General features: G+C 58.1%; 1 protein-coding gene across 4 annotated transcripts in view; it reads right to left on the bottom strand.

The window, feature by feature from the left end:
- The window catches only part of TBC1D2B (TBC1 domain family member 2B), a 334,347-nt gene extending 307,747 nt beyond the window's left edge, over positions 1-26,600 (bottom strand). Inside the window, exons 1-3 of one of the 4 annotated variants that reach the window (XR_008298880.1) lie at positions 26,251-26,599; positions 11,574-11,727; positions 3,492-3,651 (exon numbers count right to left, since the gene is read on the bottom strand). Coding sequence is in view for 1 of the 4 variants with exons in the window: in XM_053223438.1 (XP_053079413.1) it covers positions 3,492-3,651; positions 11,574-11,727; positions 26,251-26,568 (632 nt within the window). In the remaining 3 variants the exon portion in view is untranslated. Of the gene's footprint in view, positions 1-3,491; positions 3,652-11,573; positions 11,728-24,928; positions 24,951-25,862; positions 26,058-26,250 lie in introns of those variants that run through there. The other 3 variants (XR_008298882.1, XR_008298881.1, XM_053223438.1) reach the window with 3 other exon arrangements.
- Positions 26,601-26,972: the final 372 nt, after the last annotated feature.

Below are 26,972 nucleotides of genomic sequence, written 5' to 3'. Positions count from 1 at the left end.
GCTCTGTGCCGACAGCTCGGAGCCTGGAGCCTGCTTCGGATTCTGTGTCTCCCTCTCTCTCTGCCCCTCCCCCACTCGCACTCTCTGTCTCTCAAAAAATGAATAAACATTAAAATAATTAATTTTTAAAACTCTGAAAGGATAATAAAAACCTCCTGAAATTAATAAGTGATTACAGCAAGGTTACAGGATATAAGACTAATATACAAAAATCAACTGTTTTCCTGTATACCGACAATGACCAAGTGGAATTTGAAATTAAAAACACATTACCATTTACACTGGCACCCAAGAAAATGAAACACTTAGATATAAATCTAAAAACGTAGAGAGTATCTGTGAGGAAAACTATAAAACGGGCTAATGAAATCAAAGAAGAACAAAATTATGGAGATAGTCCATGTTCGTGGGCAGGAAGACTCAGTATTGTCCAGAGGTCAGTTCTTCCAAAATCGATCTATAGACGCAATGAAACCCCAACCAAAATCCCAGCCAGTTATTCTGTGGCTATCAACAAACTGATTCTCAAGTTTAAATGAAGAGGCAAAAGACTCAAATTCTCCACGATACTGAAGAAGACCAAAGCCAGAGGACTAATACTACCCGACTTGGAGACTCAGTACAGTACAGTACAGTGTAAAACTGCAGCCGTCAAAACTGTGTGACACCAAGAGTAAGAACAGACACATACGTGGATGGAACAGAGTGAAGAGCTCAGAAACAACCCCCCATGAATACGACCCATCAATCTTTGACAGAGCAGCCAAGGTGGTACTAAGGAGCCAAGACAGTCTCTCCAACAAATGGTGCCGGAACAGCTGGCCGTCCACGTGCAGATTAACGAATTTAGATGCGGACCTTACGCCCTTCGCAAAAATCCACTCAAAATGGGCCAGAGACCAAAATGTAAAATGCAAAACTAGAAAACTCCCGGAAGATCGCGGAAGAGAAAACCCCGATGACCTTGGGTGTGGTGATGCCTTTTTAGATACAACACCAAAGACACAACTCGTGAAAGAAATAACGTTTCACTGGACTTCATTAAAATTAAAACCGTCTGCTCTGTGAAACACACGGTCAAGAAATTAGAAGACAAGCCACAGACCGGGAGAAAACGTTTGCACGAGACACATCTGACAAAGGACTGTTATGCAAAACACACAAAGAACTCTTAAAACTCAACAATAAGAAAACGGACAATCCATTACAAGTGGGCCAAACACCTTAACAGACGCCCCACCGTGGAAGATATACGACGCCACGTAAGCATACAGAGCGATGTTCCACGTCACAGGTCACCAGGGAAACGCAAACGAAAACATGAGGGAGCCACCACCACGCATCTGGAAGAATGGCCAAAATCTGGAACCACGACAACACCAGACGCCGACGAGGACGTGCAGCAACAGGAACCCCCATTCTCCGCTGGCGGGAACATGGGGCGGCCCCTTGGGAAGACAGTCGGCAGTTTCTGACAAAAGCGCACACACTCTTACACACAATCCGGCAATCACGCTCCGTGCCGTTTACCCAAAGGAGCTGAAAACTCACGTCCACACGAAAACCTGCACGCGGATGTCTACGGCAGCTTTGTTCATAATCGCCGAAACTTGGGAGCAACGAAGATGTCCTTCAGCAGGTGAGTGGATTAATAAACCGTCTCCATCTAGACAACGGAATATGACTCAGCACTAAAAACAAATGAGCCATCAGGCTCAAAAGACACGGAGGAAACTTAAATGCGTATTACTCAGTGCAAGAAGCCAATCTGAAAAGGCCAACACTCTATGATTCCAACAAAATCGACATTCCGGACAAAGCAAGAGCACAGAGAAATTTTAGGCCAGAGAAAATACTCTGGATAATACTCTGCTGGATGTGTGTCATTATACGTGTGTCCAGACACACAGAACCCACACCACCAAGAGTGACCCTAACGTAAGCCGTGGACTCTGGGTCATTACAATTAACACAGGCTCATCCTTGGTAAAAGATGGGGGTACACATGTGTGGGGAAAGGGATGTATAAAGATCTCTAGCTTCCTCTCAAGTTTACCATCACCCTAAAGCCTCCCTTAAAAAATTAAGTATTAAAAAAAAAAGACAGGGCGCCTGGGTGGCCGGGTTGAGTGTCTGACCAGCTCAGATCATGATCTGGTGGTTTGTTAGTTCAAGCCCCAGTTCATCCAAGTTTTGGATCCTCTGTCTCCCTCTCTCTGCCCTCCCCGGATTGTGCTCTCTCTCAAAAATAAATAAAATACCTAAAAACTAAAAATTTAAATAAAAATTAAAAAAAAAAAGACAACGCAGTTAAAAGCGGACAAAGGATCTGAGCAGAGGTCTTTCCGAAGATCCCCAAGTGGCCCATAGGCACATGAAGCTTCCTGATATCGTTAGTCACCAGGGAAATGCACGTCACAACCACAAGCCCGTACTTCACCACCAACGACGGCGAGAACCACAAGGAGGGTAACGGGCTCCGGTGAGGATGTGGGGACCACGCCGCAGGTCCTCACATAAACCCAGAGTTCCCAGACAACCCGGCAGTTCAGCTCCGGGTACGTACCCAACAGGGACAACCACACGTCCCCCGTGGACCCGGTGCCCCGGCAGCACTGCTCACAGCAACCACAAAGAGAAACAGCCCACATGTGCGTCACCAGAAGAGCGGACACACAGAACGTGGTCTCTCCGAACAACGGAGCGTTTTCCACAATAAAGAGAAACGAAGTGCTAACAGCTGCCAGAACACAGACGGACCGGAAAACGTCTGCTCGGTGGAAGCAGCCAGGCAGGCACCAAGTCTCCCACGCGGGAGGCCATTTACACGAAACGTCCAGGGCAGGCAAACCCACAGCCACAAAAAGTGAATTAGTGGACACAGGGCCGCGGGGAAATGGGAAGAGGTTGCTAGCGGCTTTCTTTTCGGGGTGACGGAACTGCCCCGTAACTGACCACGGTGACGGCTGTCCAACCGTGAGGATGTACTAAAAACCACTGCGCTGTACATTTTAAATGGGTGAGTTGGACGGTCCAGGAGTTGTATCTCAACAAAGCACTTCTTAAAAACACAAACACACACGAGCCCACCTCCCCTCCCCTCTCCCTCACTCGAGCCCGCGCCCTGGGGCAACCCTGGGGGCCCGGGGAGGGGGCTGGCTCCCCGGGAAGACTGTTGGACGGGCAGCCTGGGGGCCTGGAGACCCCAGACAAGGACTCTTCCCGAGCCGGTCTGTTTCTGCAGAACTCGACCATCTGACCTCACAGAGTCAAGCGAATTAAAACACACCACAGGTGTGAAAACATTTGGCACAGTATGAGCCACATGACAGGCGCTTTCTACAAGCTAGAAAAATAACCAAGTACCTGAAAGGACTTTGACAAAGACCCTCGTAAATGTAAGGCAGCTTTGCAATTTCATATATAAAATTATAACACGTCATCAGAAATAACCCACGTTCAGTTTCATACGTTGCTTTCCAAAAACTCACTTGAGCTCAGTGCCCCACTGTTTGAAAGAGAAATTACTGGAATTGGGGTGCCCTGCGGCTGGCTGGTGAGCTGCTTGCTCCAGCTCTCCGGGGGCGGTTTCCACAGCGAGGACATTTCTGGCTTTTTCTGCAGAGGCATCTGGGTGCGGGTAAATTACATCTGAAAGACAGGCAAACAAACGTCAGTTCCTCAGAGCTCCCACGTGGGACGCGGCATGCTACAGGGTACTCGTAACGTCACCTGCACGACAGGGTGCAGCTTGTGCAGCCGCGGCCACCTAGAGTACTTCCGTGTTTGTCACAGAAAGGCTGTGACATGCCTCAAGGCACCACGTGCCCGGGACAGGAGAGCCAGGGTCCCCTCCGTGGTCCTGCAGATCAGCAAGCTGGCACAGAGCCGTGGCCCAGCACGCTCACCGCAGTGATAAGGAACAACCCCTGGGACAGGCCAGTAGGGTGAAAAAGCAAAGTACAGATCAGTTTACACTACCACTCTCTCCCCGAGAAAACAGGGGAATAGGAGTATCCTGCACACATTTGCTAATATCTGCAATCGTGACCCTGAGACAACAGGTGTGCACCTCCCAGGGGAGCGGCTCACTAAAGTCACAGAAGCACTGATGCTAACTCATGACCAGATTTCAGAATAGCTTTAAAATGGAAGCTTCTGAAGTACTAAAGGTTGAAACAGTACGATGTCTGGGATTTGCTTTAAGATAACTATATTTGGTTATTTACGAAATAATAACATTTAGGGGCGCCTGGGTGGCTCAGTCGGTTAAGCGATGACTTCAGCTCAGGTCATGATCTCACAGTTCGTGAGTTTGAGCCCCACATCAGGCTCTGTGCTGACAGCTTGGAGCCTGCTTCGGATTCTGTGTGTGTGTCTCTCTCTCTCTGCCCCTCCCCTGCTCGTGCTCGGTGTCTGTCTCAAAAATAAATAAAAACATTAAAAAAAATAATAATAATAATAACATTTGCTTCAAATAACACAAAGTGGGCAGGGCTGTCCATGAACCAGCACAGGTCCAGGAAATATTAATTGTGGGAATTACCCAGTAAACACGGGGATGATATTATTCTCTCTTTGTGTAAAAATTCCAATAAAAACTTATTTTTTTGAAGAACCTTCTTTTAAACATATATTTACTTTTGAGAAAGAAAGAGGGAGAATCCCAAGCAGGCTCCCCACTGCCAGTGCAGAGCCCTACATGGGGCTCGAACTCACAAACCGTGAGATCATGACCTGAGCCAAGGTCAAGAGTCAGACGCTTAAACGACTGAGCCACCGAGGTGCCCCAATAAAAACTTATTCTAAAGATCTGACAAAAACGTACCCGACTACAAATACTCTGTACTCTCCCACACGGCACCCTTCTTTCTGAGAACAGGGCATCGGGGCATGTTTGCAAACAGAAGCGAGCCAGATACAGTTGGCTCTACGCTGCCCTTTCCTGAAGTGCCTGCACACTGCCATTATCAACCATTCTTCTCCGTGAAAGCAAACTCAGAACGGCCTGCTGAACAAGGACGTCGAGGAAAAGGCTGCTTCTGGTCAGAGGAGTGCAGGACCGGAGAGGCTCGGGCCGGGTGTCTGTGGAGCTCACGGAGCACGCGTGCAGGGAACGCGGGGCCGCAGGCCCTGGGCTCTCGCTGTGCAGACAGCTCACTGACTGACCTCGGCAGCCTGAGAAGAGCTCCGAGTGTGACACAAAGAAGGATGGTTGTGTGCCCTTCCAGGGAACGTGGCTCCGGCCCCGAGGGTCAGCACGCAGCTCGAGCAGGGTTCTGAGCAGGCAAAGCGGGAGGGGTGTCGGGAGACAGAAAACACGCGGGCTGGCAACCGCTTACGAGACTCCGGGAAGGCAGCCAGAAGTTGCCAGTGACCACGGATTCCCACCTCTTGGTTCCAAATTACTGCCACATGGCGAATGCCACGTGCTCAGGGTACCTCAGACAAGACCAAGCACCTGCCCCCCACGGGAACCCATCTCAGAAAGAGACACAGAATAACAAGACATCAAGCAGGATGCACTGAGCCCCTGGCCTCCAGGGCCCTACGGTCCCCAAAGACGCATTCCTGAAGGATCTCATCCTAGGCTCCAACCACCGCCTTCCTCTTCACTCTTTATAGACTGGAGTCCCCCTAAGATTTCACCTGGAAAGAGTTCCAGTAAACAAACAAGTTCAAATACTATTAACCGGGCCCAGTCCCCTGTACCTGCCTCATCTATTAAGACACTGAGCCCAGAGCCAGGGCCGGAGAGAAGGAGCCTGTGCCCTGGAAGACGGACACAGCAGGTGCAGCGACCACAGCTGTGAGAAGGCACCTCTGTTCCTCCAGAGCGGGGGACGCAGAAGCCTGGGCTCCCCTGATGGGGGGGCTCCCACACACGCTCGGGGAGGGCACCACAGGCCGGGCCAAGGGGTGAACACAGCACGCTGCACCCATGTCCACAACGAGCTGGCCGCCTCTCCTTCCTGTGCAGGCTGGGGGAGCGAGGAGAACAGCCCCTGTGGGCGCAGAGCACCCCTGGCCCGCACTGGAAACCTTCCCGAGGAGCTCTGGGCCCCGGGGCCCGGCTGGAGCAAAGGGCCGGGGGCCGGGGGCCGGAGAGGGCACTGGCAGAACAGACCGACGCTGCAAGTCATTACCGAATGTGAAAAAGAAGCAATTTCCCAGTTTTGGCTACTCTTGTCAGTTTGCCTTGTTTTCAATGTTTAGAAGACAGTGGGAGATTTTCTTAATTCAGAGCGAGCGGCTGGCTTTGCGTCCACACGAGTCCTCACATCAGCATTCAGGAACCGCCTCGAGGACACAAACTAGGTCACAGCAGCATTTCCTTGAAGTCCTGAATGGCAGTGAGCGGACCCACCAGCTGGTGCAGGATCCTGCGGCTTCGCTCGGGAGGGACGGTCGGCGCGTTCAGACATTTTCTGTTCCTTTCAGACACTTCCATGCGCCTTCGTGGTGGCCCCGGCTTCCCGGACCTGGAGCCCTGGGCCCATGGGCCACTCGGACGTGTCCTGACAGCGGCCGCCCTCCTCTCCCACTCCTGGCCTGCTGCCCCGTCCATGAAAGCAGGCAAAGCGATGGGAAAAGGCCATCCCCACAGGTGACGGAGAAGACACTGCAGGAGAGACATCTCTGTGGGAGCGGGACAGCGGGGTCTTGGCAGGAAAAGCTTCTTCCCGCGCCATCGAGCGAGTCTTCCAGACTGTGCAGCGGCGGTCGGAAGCCACAGAAAAGACCTGAGAGCAGAGTGTCCACCCAGGCACCAATGAGGAGGGGCTCTCAGGGCCCCCGGGGGAGCCGGTCCACACGTCTGGGCTGGCTGCTCCCGCGGCAGACAGAAGTCTCGTGAACAGTAGAGAAGACGGGCCCAGTAACGACTGGGAACCAGATGAACAACAAGTGAACGACACTTGTTGGATGAAGAGCTGGCACGGGAGGGCCCGGGGGCTCACGCGCCTGCCCTCCGACCTGCGTGTCCTGTCACCTCCCTCTGAGAGACCCCTGAGTCTCGGGGGAGGCCCCACACCCGGCTGATGGCTCCTCTCTCTGGTCTGCACCACCTCCCCTCTCCTGCAAGACGCTCACACCCGACCCTCGCCAACACCCCCCCAGCTCACCTCCCCCACCCTCCCCAACACCCCACCAGCTTACCTCTCCCCCCAACACCCCTCCAGCTCACCTCCCCCCCTTCCCAACACTCACCTCCCACCCTCCACAGTAACACCTCCCAGGTCACCTCCCCCACCCTCCCCAACACGCCCCAGCTCACCTCCCCCCTTCCCACCAACACCCACCCCCCACAATAACACCCCCCAGCTCACCTCACGCACCCTCCCCAACACCCACCTCCCACCCCCCACAGTAACACCCCCCCAGCTCACCTCCCCCCACCCTCCCCAGCCCACCTGCACCCCATCTGCCCGCAGCCCCGAGGAGGCTCCTCCCAGGTACACCTGGAATCCAACCTCCGGCACACTCCCTTTCCCGATCTGATTTGAGAAATCCCCTTTAGAGCAGAAGTCGCAGAGAGCATCCCGTTCACAGACGCGGAAGCGCCGTCAGCCCTCAGTCCTGAGGGCTTTCCCCGCAGGGACAGGCTGCCTCTCAGACACGGCGTGGAGTACCGCGACTTGTGGCATCCTGCGGACGGGATCAGAGAAGCACAGCTGCTGGGGTCACCTCGTGGGGAGGACAGCTTAAGTGAGCACGTGGACCTGGGGTGGCTCCACAGGGCCAGGGGCGCATCGGCGTGCGCCCGGGCCCGTGGCACAGGCTGTGGGGCTCCTCCGAGCCGCTGACGGCTGCCTGCCCCACGAGCCCCCTCCGAGAGGGAAACGTGTGATCCCGTCTGTTCTGCCATTTTCCGCAAGATACGCCCCCGTCCGCAGACGGGCACCCGGGCCGCACACAGTCTGGCATCCCTGCTCGTCTGCCGATCGGTTTACGCGGGATAGAAGCGAGAACGAGCCGGGCGCGCCGCTCACCACGAGCTCTCAGCTGTTCGTGGGGCCTCCTGCGGGTCCAGCCGCCTCACGCCCCGCGGCCGGGAAGGTCTCCGCAAAGCATTCCTTCGCGCTGAAACTAGGTCTCGGTCACACGAGCACAGAGACGCGCAGAACCGTGCCTGAGGCACGGCGCGCTTCCGGAGGCCAGGCCCCGGGGAGGAGGCAGGAGAGGAGACGGATGCAGCCAGGCCGTCCCCTCGTCCTGCAGCCGGGCTGACCTGAAGCTGCAGACCCCAGGCACGAGAACAGACTCTCACCCGGAAGACGAGAGCCCAGAAAACAAATCTCGGCGATCGCGGGACGGTGCGCGCCGCCTCTCCGAGCTCACCGCGGCCTTCCCTTCCTTAACGACGCCGGTTCTGATCGGGCCACGTGCTCAGCTCCAACACCTGCTTCCCCACCTCGCTTTCGGCCAGGGGAGGCCACGCGGCAGCGTCCCAGCTCCTGAGGCTCGGGCGGAGGGCTCCCTCCTGACACGGGGGCGCCACCCCCCCCAGCCCCCGAGCAGGAAAGTGGATGCAGTAAGGACGGCGAACGCCGGGCGGCGGTGCCGGGAAGCAGCCCACCGCGAGGCAAACACGTCCCTGTTGGTGAGGTTTCCTGTCGACCGCAGCTGGAGGCGATCTGCACCCCAGGCAGCCTGCCATCTGACCCGCGTAACAGAGCTGCAAGGGGGCCTCCCCTCCCCCCCACTCTCCCCGCCGCCCGCCTCTTTCCACCTGCTCTGCCACAGCCCTCACTGTGACCGCTGTGGTTTCCGGGCCGATCCCAGCCCCCCATCCAGCCGACAGGTCCCTTCCTCACTCGGCACGTCTGACCCATGGCTCACCGTGCTCTTGCTTGTCAAGCCACCGCAGGTCTGGCCGCTGACCGTCCGTCCAGCTTTCTCGGGGCGGGGCGGGGGGGGGGGGTGGAAACTCTTGCCCCCACTTGGCCTCGGAACCCGGCGCCCGAAACGGCCGCGCCTTCCGCTTCCTGAGGCCAGCCCCGTGCCTCTGAACTGGCCTGGCCTCGCCGGGCCACAGACTCCTTGGAAACACAGACCGGCACCACACTCTCCGTCCCCCAGACGAGGAGACCAAGGCTCCGAAGGATAGACACGCCCAGGGCCCCAGAGCAAGGTCGGCAAACTTCCTGAACGCCCAGGTAGCAGTACTATCGGCTCATGAGCTGCGTGGTCTTGGCTGCTGACTGATTCTTGTACAAAAGCGCCAAAGGTGACGTGCAGATGAACTGCAGCTCCAGGAAGACACCTCGCGGCAGGAGACCGGACTCAGGCCGTAAACCCTGGAGGCGCAACGCGAACCCGGGCTCCGGGGCTTCTCCCACCCGACGGAGCGGCCTCCCGAGATGCACCACTGCTTGCCACGGGGAGGTGTCCACGCCCGTGACGCCGCCCCCAGCAGCTCGGGGCCGGGTGGCGCTGGACACCTGGAAATACCCCGGACGGCGGGTGATGAGGCAGAGCGGACAGCGTCATTCCTCGTGCAGATCAGAGTCCCAAACAACGGTGGCTCCAGCGGCATCACATGGCGCCCTGCCCACGCCTGCCATCCCGCCCTCGCACACCCGCCTTCCCCGCCCTCGTGCACTTCATCCTCTGACCAAGCCCTCTCTCTGATGATAGAAAGGCTAAAATACAGCCTCTTCTTGACTTCCCACACAAGAGTCTCACAACCGCCCAGCAGTCCAAACTTCCGTTATCTTTCTTTAGATGCCAAAATCCAGGTCTGTGGTGAGAGTCACGTCTACACATGGAACTGCCCTGAGGATGCAGCCCCAGCGCCAAACCCACAGGGAGAGGCGCTCTCGCGCTGCCCCCACGCCCCGCTCGGCCCCCTCCGGCTCCTCAAAGGCAGCTGCTGGGGGCCTCGCTGGACTCCTCCCCCCCCCCAGGTCATCCTCAGGCCCCGGCCTAGACTCCGCTTCCGCGGAGGGGACCCGCTGTGGGCTCCGTCCCATGCACCCCTGCTACCCACACCTCCCGTCCCACGCTTCCCTGACTTTATCTTCACACAGCGTGACCGGAACGTCGCGAGAGGAGGGACCAGGCCCACCCTGCGTGCCCACCTTGCTGAACAAACAAGCAAACGTCAGAGGCACCACTTGGCCCCAAACCAAATAAAGAGAACCAGCCGTGGGCTTCAGATGCTTCCTCGGCTCCCCGGCCACAGACGTGGCTCCAAGAAAGGAAGGATTTATGTTACAGACCTACTCCCTCTGGTCTGGCGCCCTGGGTCGGTCAGACCCACTGTGTCCTCAGGACGAAGAACCAGGCGGTGCCTAGCTGGCTCGGTCAGCGAGTGAGCTCGCTGAGCTCGGTCAGCTCAGTGACTCTTGATCTCGGGGTTGTGAGTTCAAGCTCCGTGTTAGGTGCACAGATTATAATAAACTTGAACAAAGAAACAGGGGCACAAGGCACTCACGGCACCAGTCCACCCGCTTCCCTGCAGCGTTTCCAATGCTCACGTAGCATCCAGGCCGAGCTACGGAGCCTCTTCTCATCAAAAGTCCTAGGACGGCGGCTCCCAACACCCCAGCCGACACAGAACTGGGCACTAGACGCAGGGACGTCCCTTCGGTGTCGGCGTCCGTGAGAAGCACGCACCGGACAGGCATGGCTGACGTTCAGCCGTGCCTCACTGACCGGAGCCCAGCTGCAGAAGACACTGTGGTCGGGGAACACGTGGCAGGCGGGACATCGGGTTTGCAGAGGGAAGACTCGGAGGAGTCCCGGCACCCGTGTCCGAAACGAGGGCCGCGAGGATGCCGGGACCGGCTGTGGCTGGCGGGGGACCGAGCAGGCCCGCGGGCGTCATGAAGCACCGGCCACACGTCTCCGTAGGCGTGAGAAGCGGCCCTCGCTGGCCAGGCTCCGGCGTCGGCGTCTCTGATCGTCAAGACACGCGGGTGCAACGGCCTCGGCGACCTGCTTCTTCCCGGCGGCCCTCCGCGCCGCGGGGAGACAGGAGCCGCGAACACGGCCCGCCCACGCTCTCTGCAGGGATGGTCCGCGAGTAATGGCCACCTGCTGTGTTCCGTGAGGGCCTCCGCACCACCAGGCCCGAGAAGACCCTGCAGCCGTAAGTCTGATATTTGAACGTAAAGCCACGTGACCTCCACACTTCGAATCGCCCAGAGTCGTGGAGATGCCACAGACCTAGAATACGGAATTGCATCTAACGGTCACTCTCCCTCAGGGACGTGACGGTGTCACGGGCCAAGCACGTCGAGAACCAAGTGCACACAAACATGGGTGACCTCGGGCCACAAGCACGTCAGCGGGGCAGACACGGGGTCTGGCCCTGCAGTCAGGACGGGGGTCACGGCCCTCAGACCCCCGTCGCCAATCCGCTCAGGGTGCTGGGCACGGACCTCGCTGAGCCCCGAGGTCGTTATCGGGTGGAACGGGATTCTGCGTGAGGAAGCACGCAGGCGCCAAGAGTGCCATCGGAGGGGTCATCGCCGTTACTTTTGTTCCGGGCTTCTACGCTGTCCTGCCCTGCCCAGTCACAGGGCCACACCCAAGGAAGTGCCACCAGCCCCCCGCCTCTGACTTACCTGAGTTGTCTCTGGCTACCAGACCCTGCGAGAAGTCCCCCGGGGCCGGGGAGGCCCTGCTGTCCCATGTGGCGGCGTCCAGGCCGTTGCAATACTCCCACCTCTTCTGCTGGAGCTCCTGTAGCCAGTAGGCCATGAGCTGGCGGTTAGGAGCCTACGAGAGGAAGGAGAGAGCGAGTCAAGGCCAACGACGGGACCGAGGGCCGGGACAAACCACATCCCGCGAGGACAGACGCACACCCTGCCCCTCGAGGGGAGCGTCAGGGAGAACAGGCCAAGGACGTCTCCCCGCCAGGGTGAGCGGCTCTGCTCACCCGGCCAGGACACGGCACGAACACCAGGAATCCAGCCCTGATGAGAATCTTCCCACGTCCCAAGATGACACGACACCCTCCACGGAAGCCTGGAGGACGGCATGGTGTCGCCGCCCTTTCACGCTGCACACACACACGTCCTGTCTCAAGAACTCACACCTCGTGCACGTGTGGCTGCGTCCTGGCCGCATCACATCAAACGACAGTGGTTCCAGCTGATGGCACCTGGAGAGCATACAAAATACCTCCGCACGTCCGGGCGGCACGTCCAATGGCTAAAACTTTTAACACCAAGGACAGCAAGTGCCAGAAAGGGCACAGGGCAACCGAACCCGTCACAAGCCTCTCTCCCAGCCCCCGCAGACATGGCGAAAGCTGTGCTTGTGCGAGAATGCTCCGATTTAAAGGGAAACATCTGACGGGGGAACAGTCAGTAACCTCGTGAGTATCTCTCACTAAATTCCTGGGCAAAAACAAACGTTAAAGTCACATGTTTTCAACGTCTGACTTACTACTCGGGTTACAAAAACCTGGTCGGGAAGGCACCCAAAACCACCTCGAGGCAATGACTGACTGGGGCTCCTTCCCTTTTGGGGCGCCCGGGAGACTCAGCCAGTGAGCATCTAACTCTTGGTTTCAGCTCAGGTCATCGTCTTACAGTTCGTGGGTTTGAGCCCCGCATCGGGCTCTGCACTGTGAAGAACCTGCTTGCAATTCTCTCTCTCCCTCTCTCTGCCCCTCCCTCACTCACGCACCCTCGCTCAAAATAACGAACACGCAAGCATAAATAAGTAAAGAGGATCCAGAAATCACTGAAAGCACCCCGACTTCGATCCCGTGTGCTGCCATCAGGGAGACAGGAGACTGCGAGGGCCCTGCCGTCCGGCGCTCAGACCAGGGACAAAAGCGCAGGCTGGCAGGCAGGGCGGCCCCGTCAGTCGCAGCACCGCCTCCGTGTTCTCTCTCTGGTCTCCCCGCATGGAGGACTGAACGGAGATCTGACCTGACTCAGCCCGGATTGAATCAGAATCACAAACGAAATCTCTCAGGCGCCCGGGTCCAGTCTGGGTCCGACACATAACGTCGGTCCCGATCTGCCAGGTCCAGCACAGTGGCCACTGAGCATGCGAAACGCGGCCGGTGCCACACGATCGAAAATATTTTGGACACGGTGGATCAAATAACATATATTAAAGCTACCTCATCTGTATCCGAAAACTTACAAGCATCTGTTACGGCTCGTACCGTATTCATGTTGACAGCACTGGTATAGAGGTAACAGTAAACTCAGTCCGTTTTGAGAGCCAAGGTTGGCAGAAACCCAGGGGGTGGGCAGTGGCCTAGGACTGAAACGCAGGCCAAAGGCACCAGGTTCCTGAGTGTGGGGCAGCCACCACTGCTCCTCCCAAGGACACTGTGACTTGAGAAGGCTTCTCAGTTCTTTACCTACAGAGATGCCAACACTCTTCAGCGACCACAACAACAGGCCTGGCTCATCTGGCTCACAGATGCCCTTCCTGGACGGGGCAGCAGGACCCCCAAGTGATGTGGTGTCACAGAACACCCCAGCGAGTCTATCACCAGGAGCTCACCGCTGAGCTCCAGCCCCGCTGGTGACGAACGAGCCAGTCGGAGCTAAAGCCTATCACCACCACAGCTGCCAAGCACCCACCGGCCAGAGGGGTGGGGAGCAGGACTGGGAGAGAGTGGGTATCTGCCCCACACCACCCCCAAATTAAATGCTCTGATCCCAAATTCTGGAGAGCCACACGGGCATTCCAATCATGCTGCACGGGGCAGAGCCCAGGCTCGGCTCAGCACACAGAAGGTGCCTGCATGAGACATGTGACCACCATCTGTCTGAAGACTCACGGGAACCACACCGAGTCTCCCAGAACACCGGTTTCTGTGACTCCTACACGTCCCTCAAAGCCCAGCACAGACGCTACCTCCAGAGCTCACACCAGCACACACCCGAGGTGAGCTTCCCACGGAGGCGGGCGCACTCCTTTCGTGTCCCTCGTTAGTCTGCCCTAGCTGCTCCCGCGGGCCTCTGTCCCCAGACTTCCACCAGCCCCAAACCTAGAAGCCCCCACGCCTGAGGGAGCAGGACCCCACCTGTCCCTTCCCCTGGACCCCGGGACGCTCCCCACCAAGCCTGTCTCTGTCCCCAGGGCTCAGAACTGTCCCGCATTAATCGGTCCAAGTGAATTCATTTCAACACGTGCTCACTCAGGGCCCATGCTCCCGGCAGGGGGCGTGCTACTGGGGGAGGGGCAGGTCTCAGGCCTCGTCCCCCCGCCACATTCCCCTACCCCTGGATCCCAGCCCTTCGCTCCCCTGGTAAAGGGTCCCCGCCCATCAAAGCACACCCTCGCCTGCTTGGACTCCGTGACCTTCCTGGAGACCTATCTCGACTTATCCATCCAAAAAAAGGAAAAGGGAACGATGCCACGCACACACAAACGTTTGTTCACTTCCTTGACAAATAGTTACCGAGCGCCAACGTGGGCCAAGTGTCGCCGTTCGCACACAACTGGGGGAGACGTGGTCTCCCGAGACACTCCCAGTGAGCTGTCTCCTTTACAGCAGCGACAACCAGCTAGAGTCAGATTCACAATTACAATCAAACTACGAAATACCTGGTTGAAGAAATCCTCATGCATCACAGAAACTTCCCCAAAATCCGGTCAAAATTCTAAAGGAGCTCTTCAAAGCACAGCACAGAAATTCTGAAATTCATCTGCAGTTTAACCTACAAGATTCTGAACAAAAAACACAAGGCCTGGGGCTGTGCCCTACGAGGCTGGGAGGCGCGTGACAAAGGCCCGCGCGGCCAGCAAATCGAACACAGAGCAGATACCAAATGTCGCACTTCAAGGAAAATCAGCAGGGAAAAGACCTTAGATATTGAGCAATGGCATCAGGACAACCGGTTAAAAGTTTGGAAGAGAAGAACATGGATTCAAATTTGATTCACGATTTGAATGTACAACAAAAGTCATTTAAGTCACCAGGAAATGCCTAAAGGATTAAAATCAAGTTTGTCTCTTTCTGCCTCTGGCGACAGGAACCTCGTAGATGGAAGGGCTGACTTGGCTCGGCCCAGCGTCGGCAAGAATTCGGGGGAAGGTTCCCGCCGAGACGTGAGCCGTGAACCGCGCCCCCAAGGCGCCCGGGAGGCCCCGAGGGCCCTGCGCGCCAGGGAAGAGCCCCGGACTGCGAGCCACAGGGACAGACGGACGCCCGGGTGGAGCGCGTCACGGGGCTGATTCCTGTCCAGGCAACAAAAGAGCCGTGGCTACTGCAACATGCCCGTAATCCTGGACCGCAGAGACCTTTCTAGTCCCGAGAAGGCCTGCAGAGGAAACGTCTACGCGTCCCCTCCCCCACTCATGCTCTCTCTCTCTCTCAAAAATAAACATTTTAAAAAAACAGCGTACTTTAGACTTTCATTTTTTTTAATATGAAATTTGTCAAATTGGTTTCCATACAACACCCAGCGCTCATCCCAACTGGTGTCCTCCTCAATGCCCATCACCCACCCCCCCCTCCCTCCCACCCCCCATCGACCCTCAGATTGTTCTCAGTTTTCAAGAGTCTCTTACGGTTTGGCTCCCTCCCTCCCTTTTTTCCCCTTCCCCTCCCCCATGGTCTTCTGTTAAGTTTCTCAGGATCCACATAAGAGTGAAAACATATGGTATCTGTCTTTCTAGACTTTTATTTCAAAGAATAGTAACATCCGCATTTGCTGTGCAAAATGTGGGAAAGGAGGAAAAAGAGGAAAACGAACTTGACCTTGCGGGGTGCGTCCTCTCACGCGCTCCTCGGGCGTAAACACACGCCGGAAGAACACGTTGGGCCTCTACGTGACGTGCACGTGGGCGAGGGGGGGGGGAGGGGGGAGGGGGGAGGGGGGTGCGCTGTCACGTGAGCACGGGCCACGTGCCAGACATCAACCTGAACGCTGGGCACAGGCGGCCAGGGCAGTATCACCCGCTGAGCCCGGGCTCGCGCACGGTGCCTGGAGCCTCTCTGTCCGTCCACCCCCCACCCCCTCCCACCCCCGTGCCGCGTGCTGTTAGGCAACGTGTGCAACCGGCCGGCGGGTGGGACGGGAAGGGAGGAACCGACCTGCTGAGCCAGCTCTGAGGGTCACAGGAGGTCGCGCACGTCCGGCTCAGAACGGGGCCCCACAAGCAGCTCCCTGGGCAGCCACGACCCGCGTCCCCTCCGCCACCCAAGACCTCGCTGGCTGGCCCCGCCAGAGCTCCAGCCCGCGTCTGTCCCTCGTCTATCCCTCGAAGAGGAGGACGACCGCGCCCATCTCCGCATCTCCCCGCGGCACCTCCCGAATACTGACACGGTGCACGTAAAATCCGGAGCGGTTCGCGCAACAGGTAGCTTCCGCGCCAGGGGCGACACAGAGCAGGGTCCCAGGGAGCACGGCCGTCGGTCCGCAGGGTCCACTGGACGCTCTCAGCCACGACTCTGAGCTGAGCACGCGACTTGCGGACCCACTGCGGACCCACTGCGGGGAACGACGGGAGCGCCGTGCGCGACGCAGGAGGCACGGAAGACAGAAGCCGCTCTCCAGCCTGAGGGTGTGGCCAGCTCTCCAAGGTCAAGATCTATCCAGCTCCCGGCTCGCGCTCCCTGGCATTCTCCTGGCTCATCCGCCTCGGCGCCCCGCGGCAGCAGCGTGCCCCAAAGCCTCTTCTCACGCCCGCCGGGTGAGGTCACCCGCACCCCAAGCTTCAAGACTCTGATGGCTTCCGCGGGCCGTGCAGTGCGCACGCTAACCGGCCCACGCCTCACCCCGCTCCGCGGAACGGCAGCCCTCCCCGCGCCACACGCAAGCAGAGCCCAAGTCGGCTTCCACAGCCCGCGCTCCGCCTGCCCCGCCAACCACCTGCGAACTCCGATGCACGCCTCAAGCCCCGGTCCAGACGTCCCACCTGCCGTCCTTGGCAGGACCGGTCTTGCCCTATGTGACGACACAGCATGTCGGTCGGGCGCTCAGAGTGCAGACCCTGGGCTCCTCCCCAGAAGGTCTGGGCCCACCCACGTCTACAGGGCGGGAAGAATCGGCGTGATCACCAGTCTCCGAAGAGCCACAGAAAGGACGGTGCGCAGAGGGACGGACCCGGTCTGCACCTCTCCGGCCACGTTGCTTAAAAGGACACGGTGTCTGCTTGTCACGAGGGAATCTTTTTTCTTAAGTCTGGAAAAGGCCTAGATCCCCAAGGCGCATCTAAGGTAATTCTTCCATAAGGAATAAAAAGCACAAGAATATTGTAAGTGGTCTGATGACACAGACTCAGAGGAAAAACAGACAACAACCCAAATCTGATAAATAACTTTAGGTTCCAGATTTTCTTCTGAATGTTTCGAAATCACGAGCCTGGCCAGGATCTCAGGAGACCTGGCCCCGTACCAATGAAACAGATGTAGTTGTTCCCTGGGAGGGTGCCAAAGCCTGAGTCCACGCCAGTGGCAGACACGGAGAAGGGCGTCCGTGCGGGCCCTCCGGCCCCCGGAAAGCGGACGCGTCTGCACCGACCTTCATCCTCTGGCGGGTGCCACGAGCACACACCTCCTACCTTTTCAAACTGCTAACTCGAAATGAGCATTTTCATGTTAGCTATGAAAAAAATTACATGAGTTGTGGTCTCCATCCTGTTCAAAGGCTGGGCAAGAGCCCAGACCCCACCTCCCACCCACTCGGGGACACAGACACCAGAGGGGTTCCCCCTTCACCACTCAAGCACCCTCTTTCAAAGAGCAAATCCCCTGAGACAGACCCACCTGTCAGCTGACATCTTTCCAGCTTCAACGATGTCCCAGAGATGAGCAACCGAGGGCAAGGGTCAGGGAAGGAGGGCCCAGACAAGGAACGCGGCAAAGCAAATGCACGCTCACAGATGAGGCGGCACCACAGATAAGGGACCGTGGGGGGCCGGGCCAGGTGATGGACTTCGCCAAGAGAAGGGCAAGGCCACTCTCTGGGTCTGCTCTCCCCGCAGGAAGTACGGAAGCCCGCCAAGGCGCTTTCTGTTTCAGAGAGAAAGGGGCACGTGGCCTCCGAGTGGCCACAGGGCTGCATTCCTGTGGCTCCCTATCAGCTCTGCTGTTGCACAATCAGGGAGAGCCAGGGTTTTATGGACTCAGGAGAAATGCAGACTGGAGCCACAGCCAGCAGCCCGGGGACAGCCCTGCACCACCCTGCCTATGATGTTTCCACACACCACACAGCACTGCGCTGTTCCAGCTTCAGTTTTTAACTTAAAAGTAGGACACGGGAGGGGCACAGGAGTGGTTCAGTCGGTTAAGCGTCGGACTCTTTTTTATAAAATTTTTTTTTAATGGTTATTTATTTTTGAGAGAGAGACACCAGAGCATGAGCAGGGGAGGGGCAGAGACAGAGGAAGACAGAATCCAAAGCAGGCTCCAGGCTCCGAGCTGTCAGCACAGAGCCTGACGTGGGGCTCAAACTCACAGACTGCGGGATCGTGACCTGAGCTGACATCAAACGCTTAACCGACTGAGCCACCCAGGCGCCGCAAGAGCCAGACTCTTGATCTCACGGTTCTTGGGATCAAGCCCCGCATCTGGTTCTGTCCTGACAGCACAGAGCCTGCTTGGGATTCTCTCTCTCCCCCTCCCCACGCTCTCTCTCAAAATAAATAAACTTAAAAAAAAAAAATAGGACACAGGAATGAATGACTTAATATGAAGTTTTAGGAACTGGGGCTTGGGAAGGGGAGGCTCCAGGCCCCACACACCAGAGACCCGGGGGGGTCAGGGGAACGTGGCACCAGAGATCCTACCCTTTAAGCGAGTTTGCGAGCCATCTGGGAGGCATGATGATTTCTAACAGTCTTCTGGGCAGAGCTGGTGTCTCAGGAAAGTGTTGGGTGGCTCCCCTACGCCACTCTGTTACTCACCCTTTGCTGGGTGAGAATCTGGGGGCTCTACAAGTCCTTATGAGCTCCTCAGTGGAGTCGATCACTAAACCGCACCCCCCAGAAATACCCCCAGGACGCTGGGCAGCACTACTGGCCCAGGAGACACAAACCTCAGGGCCTGGGGGAATTGGGGCGGGGTGCCAGGCCCCAAACCACTGCTCGTAGAAACTCAGAATGCAAAGCAGATGTGCAGGCAGAAACCACAGGGCGTCAACCTGAGGGTAAGGGGCTCACGCCTCACTGGTCTCCGTCCACACAACTGCTTCCAGTCGCACAGAAAACCATCAGCAGCCCGGCCCCTCTGGACTTCACAGCCAGGGGGGAGGCTCAGTCACGATCCGGAGGACAGCAGTGGTTCCCGAAGAGAGGTCCCCAGAGCTGCAGCGGGAGGGCCGGGGTGACGGATAAACATGCGGATTCCCGAGGTGCACTCCGGCCTACCAACCGAGTCAGGATCCCTGGGGCAGGACCGACAGTGTGCAGAAACAGGATCTCAGGAGGCTCCTTTCCTACATGCAGTTTGAGAACCACGGTTCCGAAAAAGATGGTTCCTTTAAACAGCAGATTTGAAAGAAAGACCACCGGGACAGGGTCTGCGGGGGCGCCGGGCACGGCTCCCAGGCAGCAGAGGTCTGTTCCCCTCTGGCACACGCCTCGTCCCTGCCGGGAGACACCACCGCCTCACTCACTGCTAAGGCAGCCCCATGGGGAAGCTTATCGTCCACACTGTCCATTTCCGAATCTCCCGTGGCTAATCCTCTTAAGCCTAGGCTGCAGCACGGATTGGGTACGGGGCGGTTCAGGTGTCTGTGCACCACCCGCTACACGTGAGCCTAACTTCCTACCGATGGATTAAAGTCAAAATACGAAGCAAGTGCCACAAACTGCTAGGTTTAGATAATGACACATCCCTCGTGTGTCTGGGGAAGACTCTAGCGCCCAAGCGGCTGCCGCCCCGCTACGGGACCCCAATCCCTCACTCAGCCCCCGGGGTCAGGGCACGCTGCCCTCTGAGGGCCCGAGCAATCCTGACTCGGGGATAAATGACCCTTAGAGCAAAAGCACGTCATGACTTCCTCCGACCCACAGAGCCACTGAGGACAATGCCCCAATCACACCTCAGAACAGGACAGGACAAGCTCCCCGAGGCCGGAGACAGCGCCTGACTCTCACCAGGCGCCCATCACGGCCTCGCTCGACGCGATCCGTTAGGCGAAAGGCTGACTGACCGCGTCACTCCTGGAAAGTCAGGACACCTTGTCTGCAAGCACAGTCTTTCCTCGACTTTTCACAGAGCTGAAGGGACAGGAAAATCGGGCCCACTGCCTACAAATAATTCCTATAATGCAAGGTGAACACCTCTGACGGCACGGCCTTGCCCACCCCCATCCACCACCAGGCCTGCCATCCGACACTCAGACCCGTCCTGAGGGGCGGACCGAGCGCACACGGAGCACTGCTCCCTTCTGGGGGGCCTGGCAAGGGCCAGAAGTCTCAAGGACTTGGCTCCGGACCCCTCCCCACCAGATTCCGGTTCTCCCACAAAATCAGCCTGGGAAAGGTAAGCAAATGACTGGGAACACGTCCCGCTGGCCCAAGAGGAGCTCCGTCTGTGAGCAGCTACGCAATCGTACCAAAACCCAACCACTCCCCGGCCGACCTCCTGCGGGGAGCCCTCGATGACCGTCACAAGGTCTCCCCAGTGCTGCAGTATTCACAGGATTATCACACGGACCACAGACGTCTGGCTCCGGGCCACATGCAAACCGGTCCTGCACATACAGGACCCCTCCTGTTCGCTTACTCTGGGAAGATGCCACCCCCGCCCCCCAGAATCAAGACACCGGCAGGCATCCCACCTTCACGCCCAGCGCTGAATGCTGCAGCCAAACACGGCTTCTCTGCGAAGGTTTTCCAAAGGCATCAGGTGCTGGACTATTTTTCAAGTCCCGATACTAGAGTTTCTTAAATGCATGGAAAAACTATCGCCACATCTGCAGGAAAAGCATAACCTTACAGCACAGCAGATGCTCCCGAGGCACTCGCTGATGACCACACAGACACTGCGACAGGAGCATCCGGTCACACTGAGCGTCTGCGACACGCTTGCCACTCCCCTGAATGCTGGGGAGGCAGTGCTCCCGGACAGTCTCTGCCCGCGGCCACGTACCCTGGTAGGACACAGCATCGGCGCTCCAATACCCGAACGGGACTGGACCCACCTCCAGGAGCGACAGCACCGAACCTCTGTCTGCTCAGGGTTTCCGGAGCGGCCTGGTGAGCTACAGCTTATCTGGGAAATTGTGGGATCCGCAGGCTCCCCAGGGATGGTCCTGGCCTCTTCCCACCCAGAGGGCCTCTCACGTCACCGACCGCTGCAGGCCGAGTATTTAGGGGCTTAGGGGGCGCGAGTTAGAAGCGTCGCCATCCACACTGCGCTCACTCTGTGACAGCTGAGGACTGGACCTCGGGGATGTAGGCAGATGCCCACCCCGGTGTCACCCAGACCCTACCGCATAAACCTCTAAGAGAAATGATGGTTCCGAATTAAGCCCCACTTCGAGAGTCATTTTTACAGTAACAGGGTTCTTTGCTTTCCTTGGAGGAATTTCGCTCTGATCAGACAGGAAGACGGAAACCCAGCGGCTGATGGGTAAAGGCGCCCGAACAAGGACACCTGTCCGCCCCTCCGAAGCCTCCGTGAGCTGGCACTTGGTGTCCACACCTCAACCCCGGACGCGTTCGGCCCTCCTCTTCTCGGGGAAACGGCCACGTCCAAAGGGGAAGGAAACTGGTAACATGCATACGAGCAGAAGTGGAACAGGAGAGAATTTGGTGAAGGTGGATTTGGGAATGTTCTAGCAAAGGCAGTCCACTGGGTGGGGCAGCTTCCCAGACCCCGCTGCCCCCGAAATGCGGTGCTTAAGAAGCACAGGGCAACCGTATCTCCAGTCTCACAATTCAAACCTTCCTGCCAGCGTGGGACATAAACACTTTAACCCTTACTACGCAGACTAGATCATCGTCCAACGTACCTAGATGAAAATATCAGACACGACCCAACCACCAGGGTAGAAGAGGAAAAAACAAGGTTGAACTCCTGCTGAAAACTGCTGGTTCCTGTGGCCTCGGCCCCAAAGGCCTCCCCTGCCAAAAGCTGTGCCCCCCATCTCCCTGGCTGACACCTGGCCCTGGTTGGCATTCCCCCGTCATTCCCTTCCCCCTCCACCCCTGCAAGTCTTTCCCAGCGCCACCCCCCCCCCCACACACACACTGGGACCCCTGTCCCCTCCACAGTGTGCAGCACTGGTTGGTGTTATCCATATCTCCCCACACTCCAGAAAGCCCCACAAGGACAGGACTTGTTTTGTTCAGCTGAGCCCCCAGGGCCTAAGCAGAGGGAACGAGCGAGCAGACGAGAGGTGCCCCAGGCCCTCCTAAAACAGGAGGTTCAAGCAACCCCAGCCCAGGGCCACCCCCAGCCCACCGCCTATTTTCATACACCTATGAGCCGGGAATGGTTTTTACACTTTTAAATGGTTGGGGGAAAAAGACGAAAAGAACATATTTTGCAACATGTGAAAATCACATGAAATTCAAATCTCAGTCCACAGATAAAAATTATAGCAATGCTGCCACGCTCGCTTTTTGGTTGTTTCTGTCCCATGAGAGCGGAGCAGTCAGAGAAACAGCACGGTTACAAGACCTAAAATATTTACTCTGTGGCCTTGTCGTTAAAACCTTCCCCCTCCAACTACACCAGCTCCTCAGAGTCCAGCCACGGACGTGAAACACAACAGACCGAAAATCGGGACCAGCCGGAATCGGGGTGAAGCTCTCTGAAGAGCGGACGCCTGTTGTATTCGTGGGTGCTGCACGCCAGGACAGTCGGCTCACCTGAGGGGTCTGGCTCACCCTTCTAGAGGGCCGAGGCCTGCCCCCAAACCAGAAGGTGATCCCCTTCTATGCTTTCACTCCACAGACGTCTGCCTGGGCACCTACTCTGCGGGCAGCATCCGCGAGGTGAGGATACAAACATCAGGAAATGGGGTGCAGGCCACGCCGTGGATGATGGATCAGAGGAAGCCACGGTGACGTCACACGATGACACAGCACCTGCTTCTTAGGAGCTTATTAACTGGGAGACCGAGACGAACCCATGAGAAGTCAGGTCTTGATAAAACAGCTAAATGACACTTGAAGACCGCTGAGTGGACCTCTAGGGCCCGACAGCCGAGCAGAACCATTCAGCCCAGAAGGCCGGTTCAGCGCCTCCATTCTGTGTGGGACACACCAGGCTCCCCCGAGCTAACACATGCCTGTCATTAAGCTGCGAGGGGTTTCAACACCAGAGAAATGTGCATCCTTCCCACAAAAGTGCGCATGCCTGTGTAGTTGCGCGTGATTCAGAAACCGACACCATGTCCGTTTGAGCACCAAATAGCTCCAAGAAAGGGGCCCAGGGAGGGGATGCATCTGCTGACAGTCCGGTGATGCCCGGAGTGCCCCAGGCTGCAGAGACCTGGCGGAGGAGAGGGGCTCCTGCTCTGTTTTACCCACAGTCAGTCCTCCCTGCGCGCCAGCTCGCTCCACAACTGTCCCCTGCACCGGGGAGAAGCCTCCAGCACACCAGACTCGCCGGCCCCAGAAGCATCGGCCTCTGCCTGACCACTGTACCAACTTCCAAGTGCAGAATGTTCCCAGTGCCTTTTTACTACATGAAAAAGGCAGAAATCAAATGCAGTAAAGGGAAAACCACTACACCTTATCTAATCCCAAACCACTGGTATTCAAAGTCAAAGAAGGTACACTTGTCAGAACAGATAACACAATTAGATATTCTGCATTTTGAACACTCAACTATTCCCGGAGCCTCTACTTTCAAAGAGGGTCTGAGTCTAGCTTCCAATCTCAGGCAAATCACAGCCCCTCTCTGGCCTCCATTCCTTGTAAAATCTGTAAAATAAGGCGCTGGATCAGATCCCTGAATTCAGGAATAGAGAAGTTTAGCAAGAAATTCCAGTATCAGCTTTCATTAAGACTCAAGCAGTAAAACGTTCTGAAAAAGCCAGCGAAACCACAGCTTTGCCAGAGAGGGCTGACAGATGCTTTAAAACAAGAAACACATGATAACACAGTACGCAGACTGCTGATTTTTCTTTTCCTCAACTCATCCGTCAAAAGAAATGGTATCTGCAAAATGATACCCAACCAGCCGAAGCCAAAGCCTCCTCACTAACCTGAGGCTCCCCTCTGCAAGTCAGAGGCTCCCCCGTGGCCAAGGACCCTGAAACGAAGCGTCAGCACTTACAGGAATCAGTTCTCGGACCTGAAAAGTGGGAGGAACATAAATTACTAATTTCCACTTTTACCACCACAGAAGTTTTACGCCCACAGCTCAAAAGTTATCACTATACACTAAAATTCCTCCTCCAAGTGAGCCCCTACTCTGGAACCCGGCCTTGCCTGTGTCTCCGTTCCCACGGTTTTTGTAAGGCTGACCCTCAGCTTTACAGATTCGTCCCAGTCGGTGATCCACATGAAATCCACACTAAAACTCATTTCCTTCTTTAAAATACTCTGAATGCACACAAAGGTGGACAGAATACCGTAAGAAGCATGCTGCACCCACCACCCGTCCCAGACGTGAACACGGCAAGGGGTAAACTCCATCCTGAGTCCGGGGCTCGTCACCCCATGCGGCTCCCCACTCAGCACACAGACATCTGCGTGACCTTTTTAACCGGTCCGTAAACGGTACCGTCTGTGTGCAACCATTCCGTAACCTTTTCTTGCTCAGTTTTACGAGCCAAGCGTGTCGACAGCTGTTTCTTTACGTTCACTGCTGCATAATGCTCTGTTACATGACCATACCATGTACTTGGCCACGGACACTGCTTGTTTCACGTGGCTGCCGCGTGGCGCCCGCTCTGCGCCAGCCATTTCCCACGACATTTCCTGGACGCTCACAACTCGAGGAAGGGGAGACTGAAAAGGACACTGGGACAGACGGGTGGCGTAAGCCGCCCAGCACAAGCGCACGGCAGACCCGGGCGAGTTCCAGACCACTCACCTCTCCCACCACAGTCTTCAGGCTCAACCTCAAAGCCCCACTCAGGTCCACACCAACATTATTCGCATTTTTCTAAACGAGAAACCTCATAGAGGACTCGGAAGTCCTCTAAGACAATCTGAAAGAGGATGCTCTATTTCGTTCTTCAACAAACAATCCCACAGTAAATGCATCTGACGCAGGGCGGTCCACACGCAGCGAGGACAAGCCTTTCTCTGGCACAAGTCCGGGTGCTCCTGGAGTCATTCCCAAGTTTATACAAACGGTTTCTAAGTCAGCCTGAGCTGAACTGCAGCCCTGCCTGGCTTCCTCTGGAGGAACAGGCCGTCTGCACCCACTTGGAGCGGTGTGGAAGGGCCTGGAAGAACCCAGGACGCAGAGTCTGCTTGAACCGCAACAGCTGAGCTGCGGCGGCTCTGAGAATGGCTCCAGCTCCAGCTCCAGCTGCTGCCGGCTCGGCTCGGAGGTCCGGCAACAGCTGTGCGCTCACCAGGCCCAGGGACTCCGCAAGGCCCCCGCCGCTCTGCACTTGGCCGGGGCCCGCGCAGCCCTGCTGCTCCGCGACACGGAAGACGGTTGAGGGTGGGGACTCGGGGGAGGGGGGCGGGGGCCGAGGCCAGGAAGGAGATGCGGACTTCAGCAGGAGGGCCCCCGGGACCTGAGGGCGGGGAGGCCCGTGTGTCTCCCACCCCGTCTCGGCTACAAGATTAAGGAAGCCTTGCTCGGGCGGACCCGGTTAAAGCAACCCCTTCCCACCTCTCCCAAGAAAACAGGCTCCGCCACTTTCGGGCTGTGCGACCCCGACAGAGCGCCCCTGCCCGCCAGGAGGGGCTGCAGTGAGTGACCTCTAAGGGCCCCGCCGCCCCCGACTGTGTGCAGCGCGAGGGCAACCGGCGGATCCCACTCAACCCCACGCCCCACGAGGGAGACGCACCGTTACCCCCACGTTACAAAAGAGGTAGCGGAGGCACAAAGGGGTCGTAACCCAGGCCAGTCAAGGAGCCCTCAGTCGCGAACTCCCGGGAGGGCGCGGGGAGCCCAAGAGAGCGGCGGGGGCGAAGGACGGGTCCGGGCACTGCGCAGCCCGCAGCCCCAAGCCCGGGTCCGCTGGGCCCCGGGGCGGGCGGGGAAGGGAGGGACGTGGGCGCCAGGGGCGGGGAGGGCCGGGGACGCCCGGGACGGGGGCGGTAGGGGAGGGGACTCCAGGGACGGGCGGGCGTAGGGGAGGGACGGGGGCGCCCGCGCCGGGGTCGCCAGGGAGGGACGGGGACGCCGGGGACGGGGGCCGGGAAGCGACCGGAGGGGCGGAGGCGCGCTCCCACCTTGAGCACCGTGACGGCGCCCGCGCTGTGCACCTGGAAGTGCGCGGGCGGCTCGGCGCCGGGTTCGGCCGCGTCGTCGGGGCCTTGGTAGCTGAAGCAGGCGTCCGCGATGTCTAGGTGGCCGAGGGGCAGCGCGTCCTGCGGGCTCTTGAAGTAATAGAGGTAGCAGCGGCGCGCGTCGAACACGAACCAGCGGCTGCGGTAGCCGCGCAGCGGGCCCTTGCCCGACAGCTTCTGCAGGTAGCCGCACAGCCGCGCCGGCCCCGCCGCCGCGCCCTCCCGCTCCTCCTCCTCGGCCCGCGCCCCGGGCCCCGGCATCGCAGCCCAGCCGCCCAGCCGCCGCCGCCCCGGCTTCGCGCGCCCCCGTCAGCGCGCCCCCGCGCCGCCCCCGCGCGCCCCGCCCCGCCGCTGCGCACGGCCCGCGGGCGCGCAAGGCCGCCTGGGACTTGTAGTTCGCCGCCCCCGCCGCCCCCGCCGACTCCGTCCCGGCCCCAGCAAGCGTGGCGGTCCCCGACCCGGCCCTGTGGGGAGCTCGCGTCTTGCGCGGCGGCACGAGGGCCGCGGCACCTGCCCTGGGCCGCCTGTGCGCGCCATTCTCCCGGGGCCCGCAGCACCTGCGGGAGGGGCCGGGGTGCGGGGAGGCGGCCGACGGCGGGAGTTGACGGGGTGGGGGGTGGGGGGGGGGCCCGGCCTGGGGAACGGTCGCGGAGGGCGGGGCGGCC

The sequence above is a fragment of the Acinonyx jubatus genome, chromosome B3, assembly GCF_027475565.1.
Source record: "Acinonyx jubatus isolate Ajub_Pintada_27869175 chromosome B3, VMU_Ajub_asm_v1.0, whole genome shotgun sequence".
In the NCBI taxonomy this organism is placed as follows: Eukaryota; Metazoa; Chordata; class Mammalia; order Carnivora; family Felidae; genus Acinonyx; species Acinonyx jubatus.
This window is presented reverse-complemented; position numbering and strand designations above follow the sequence as displayed.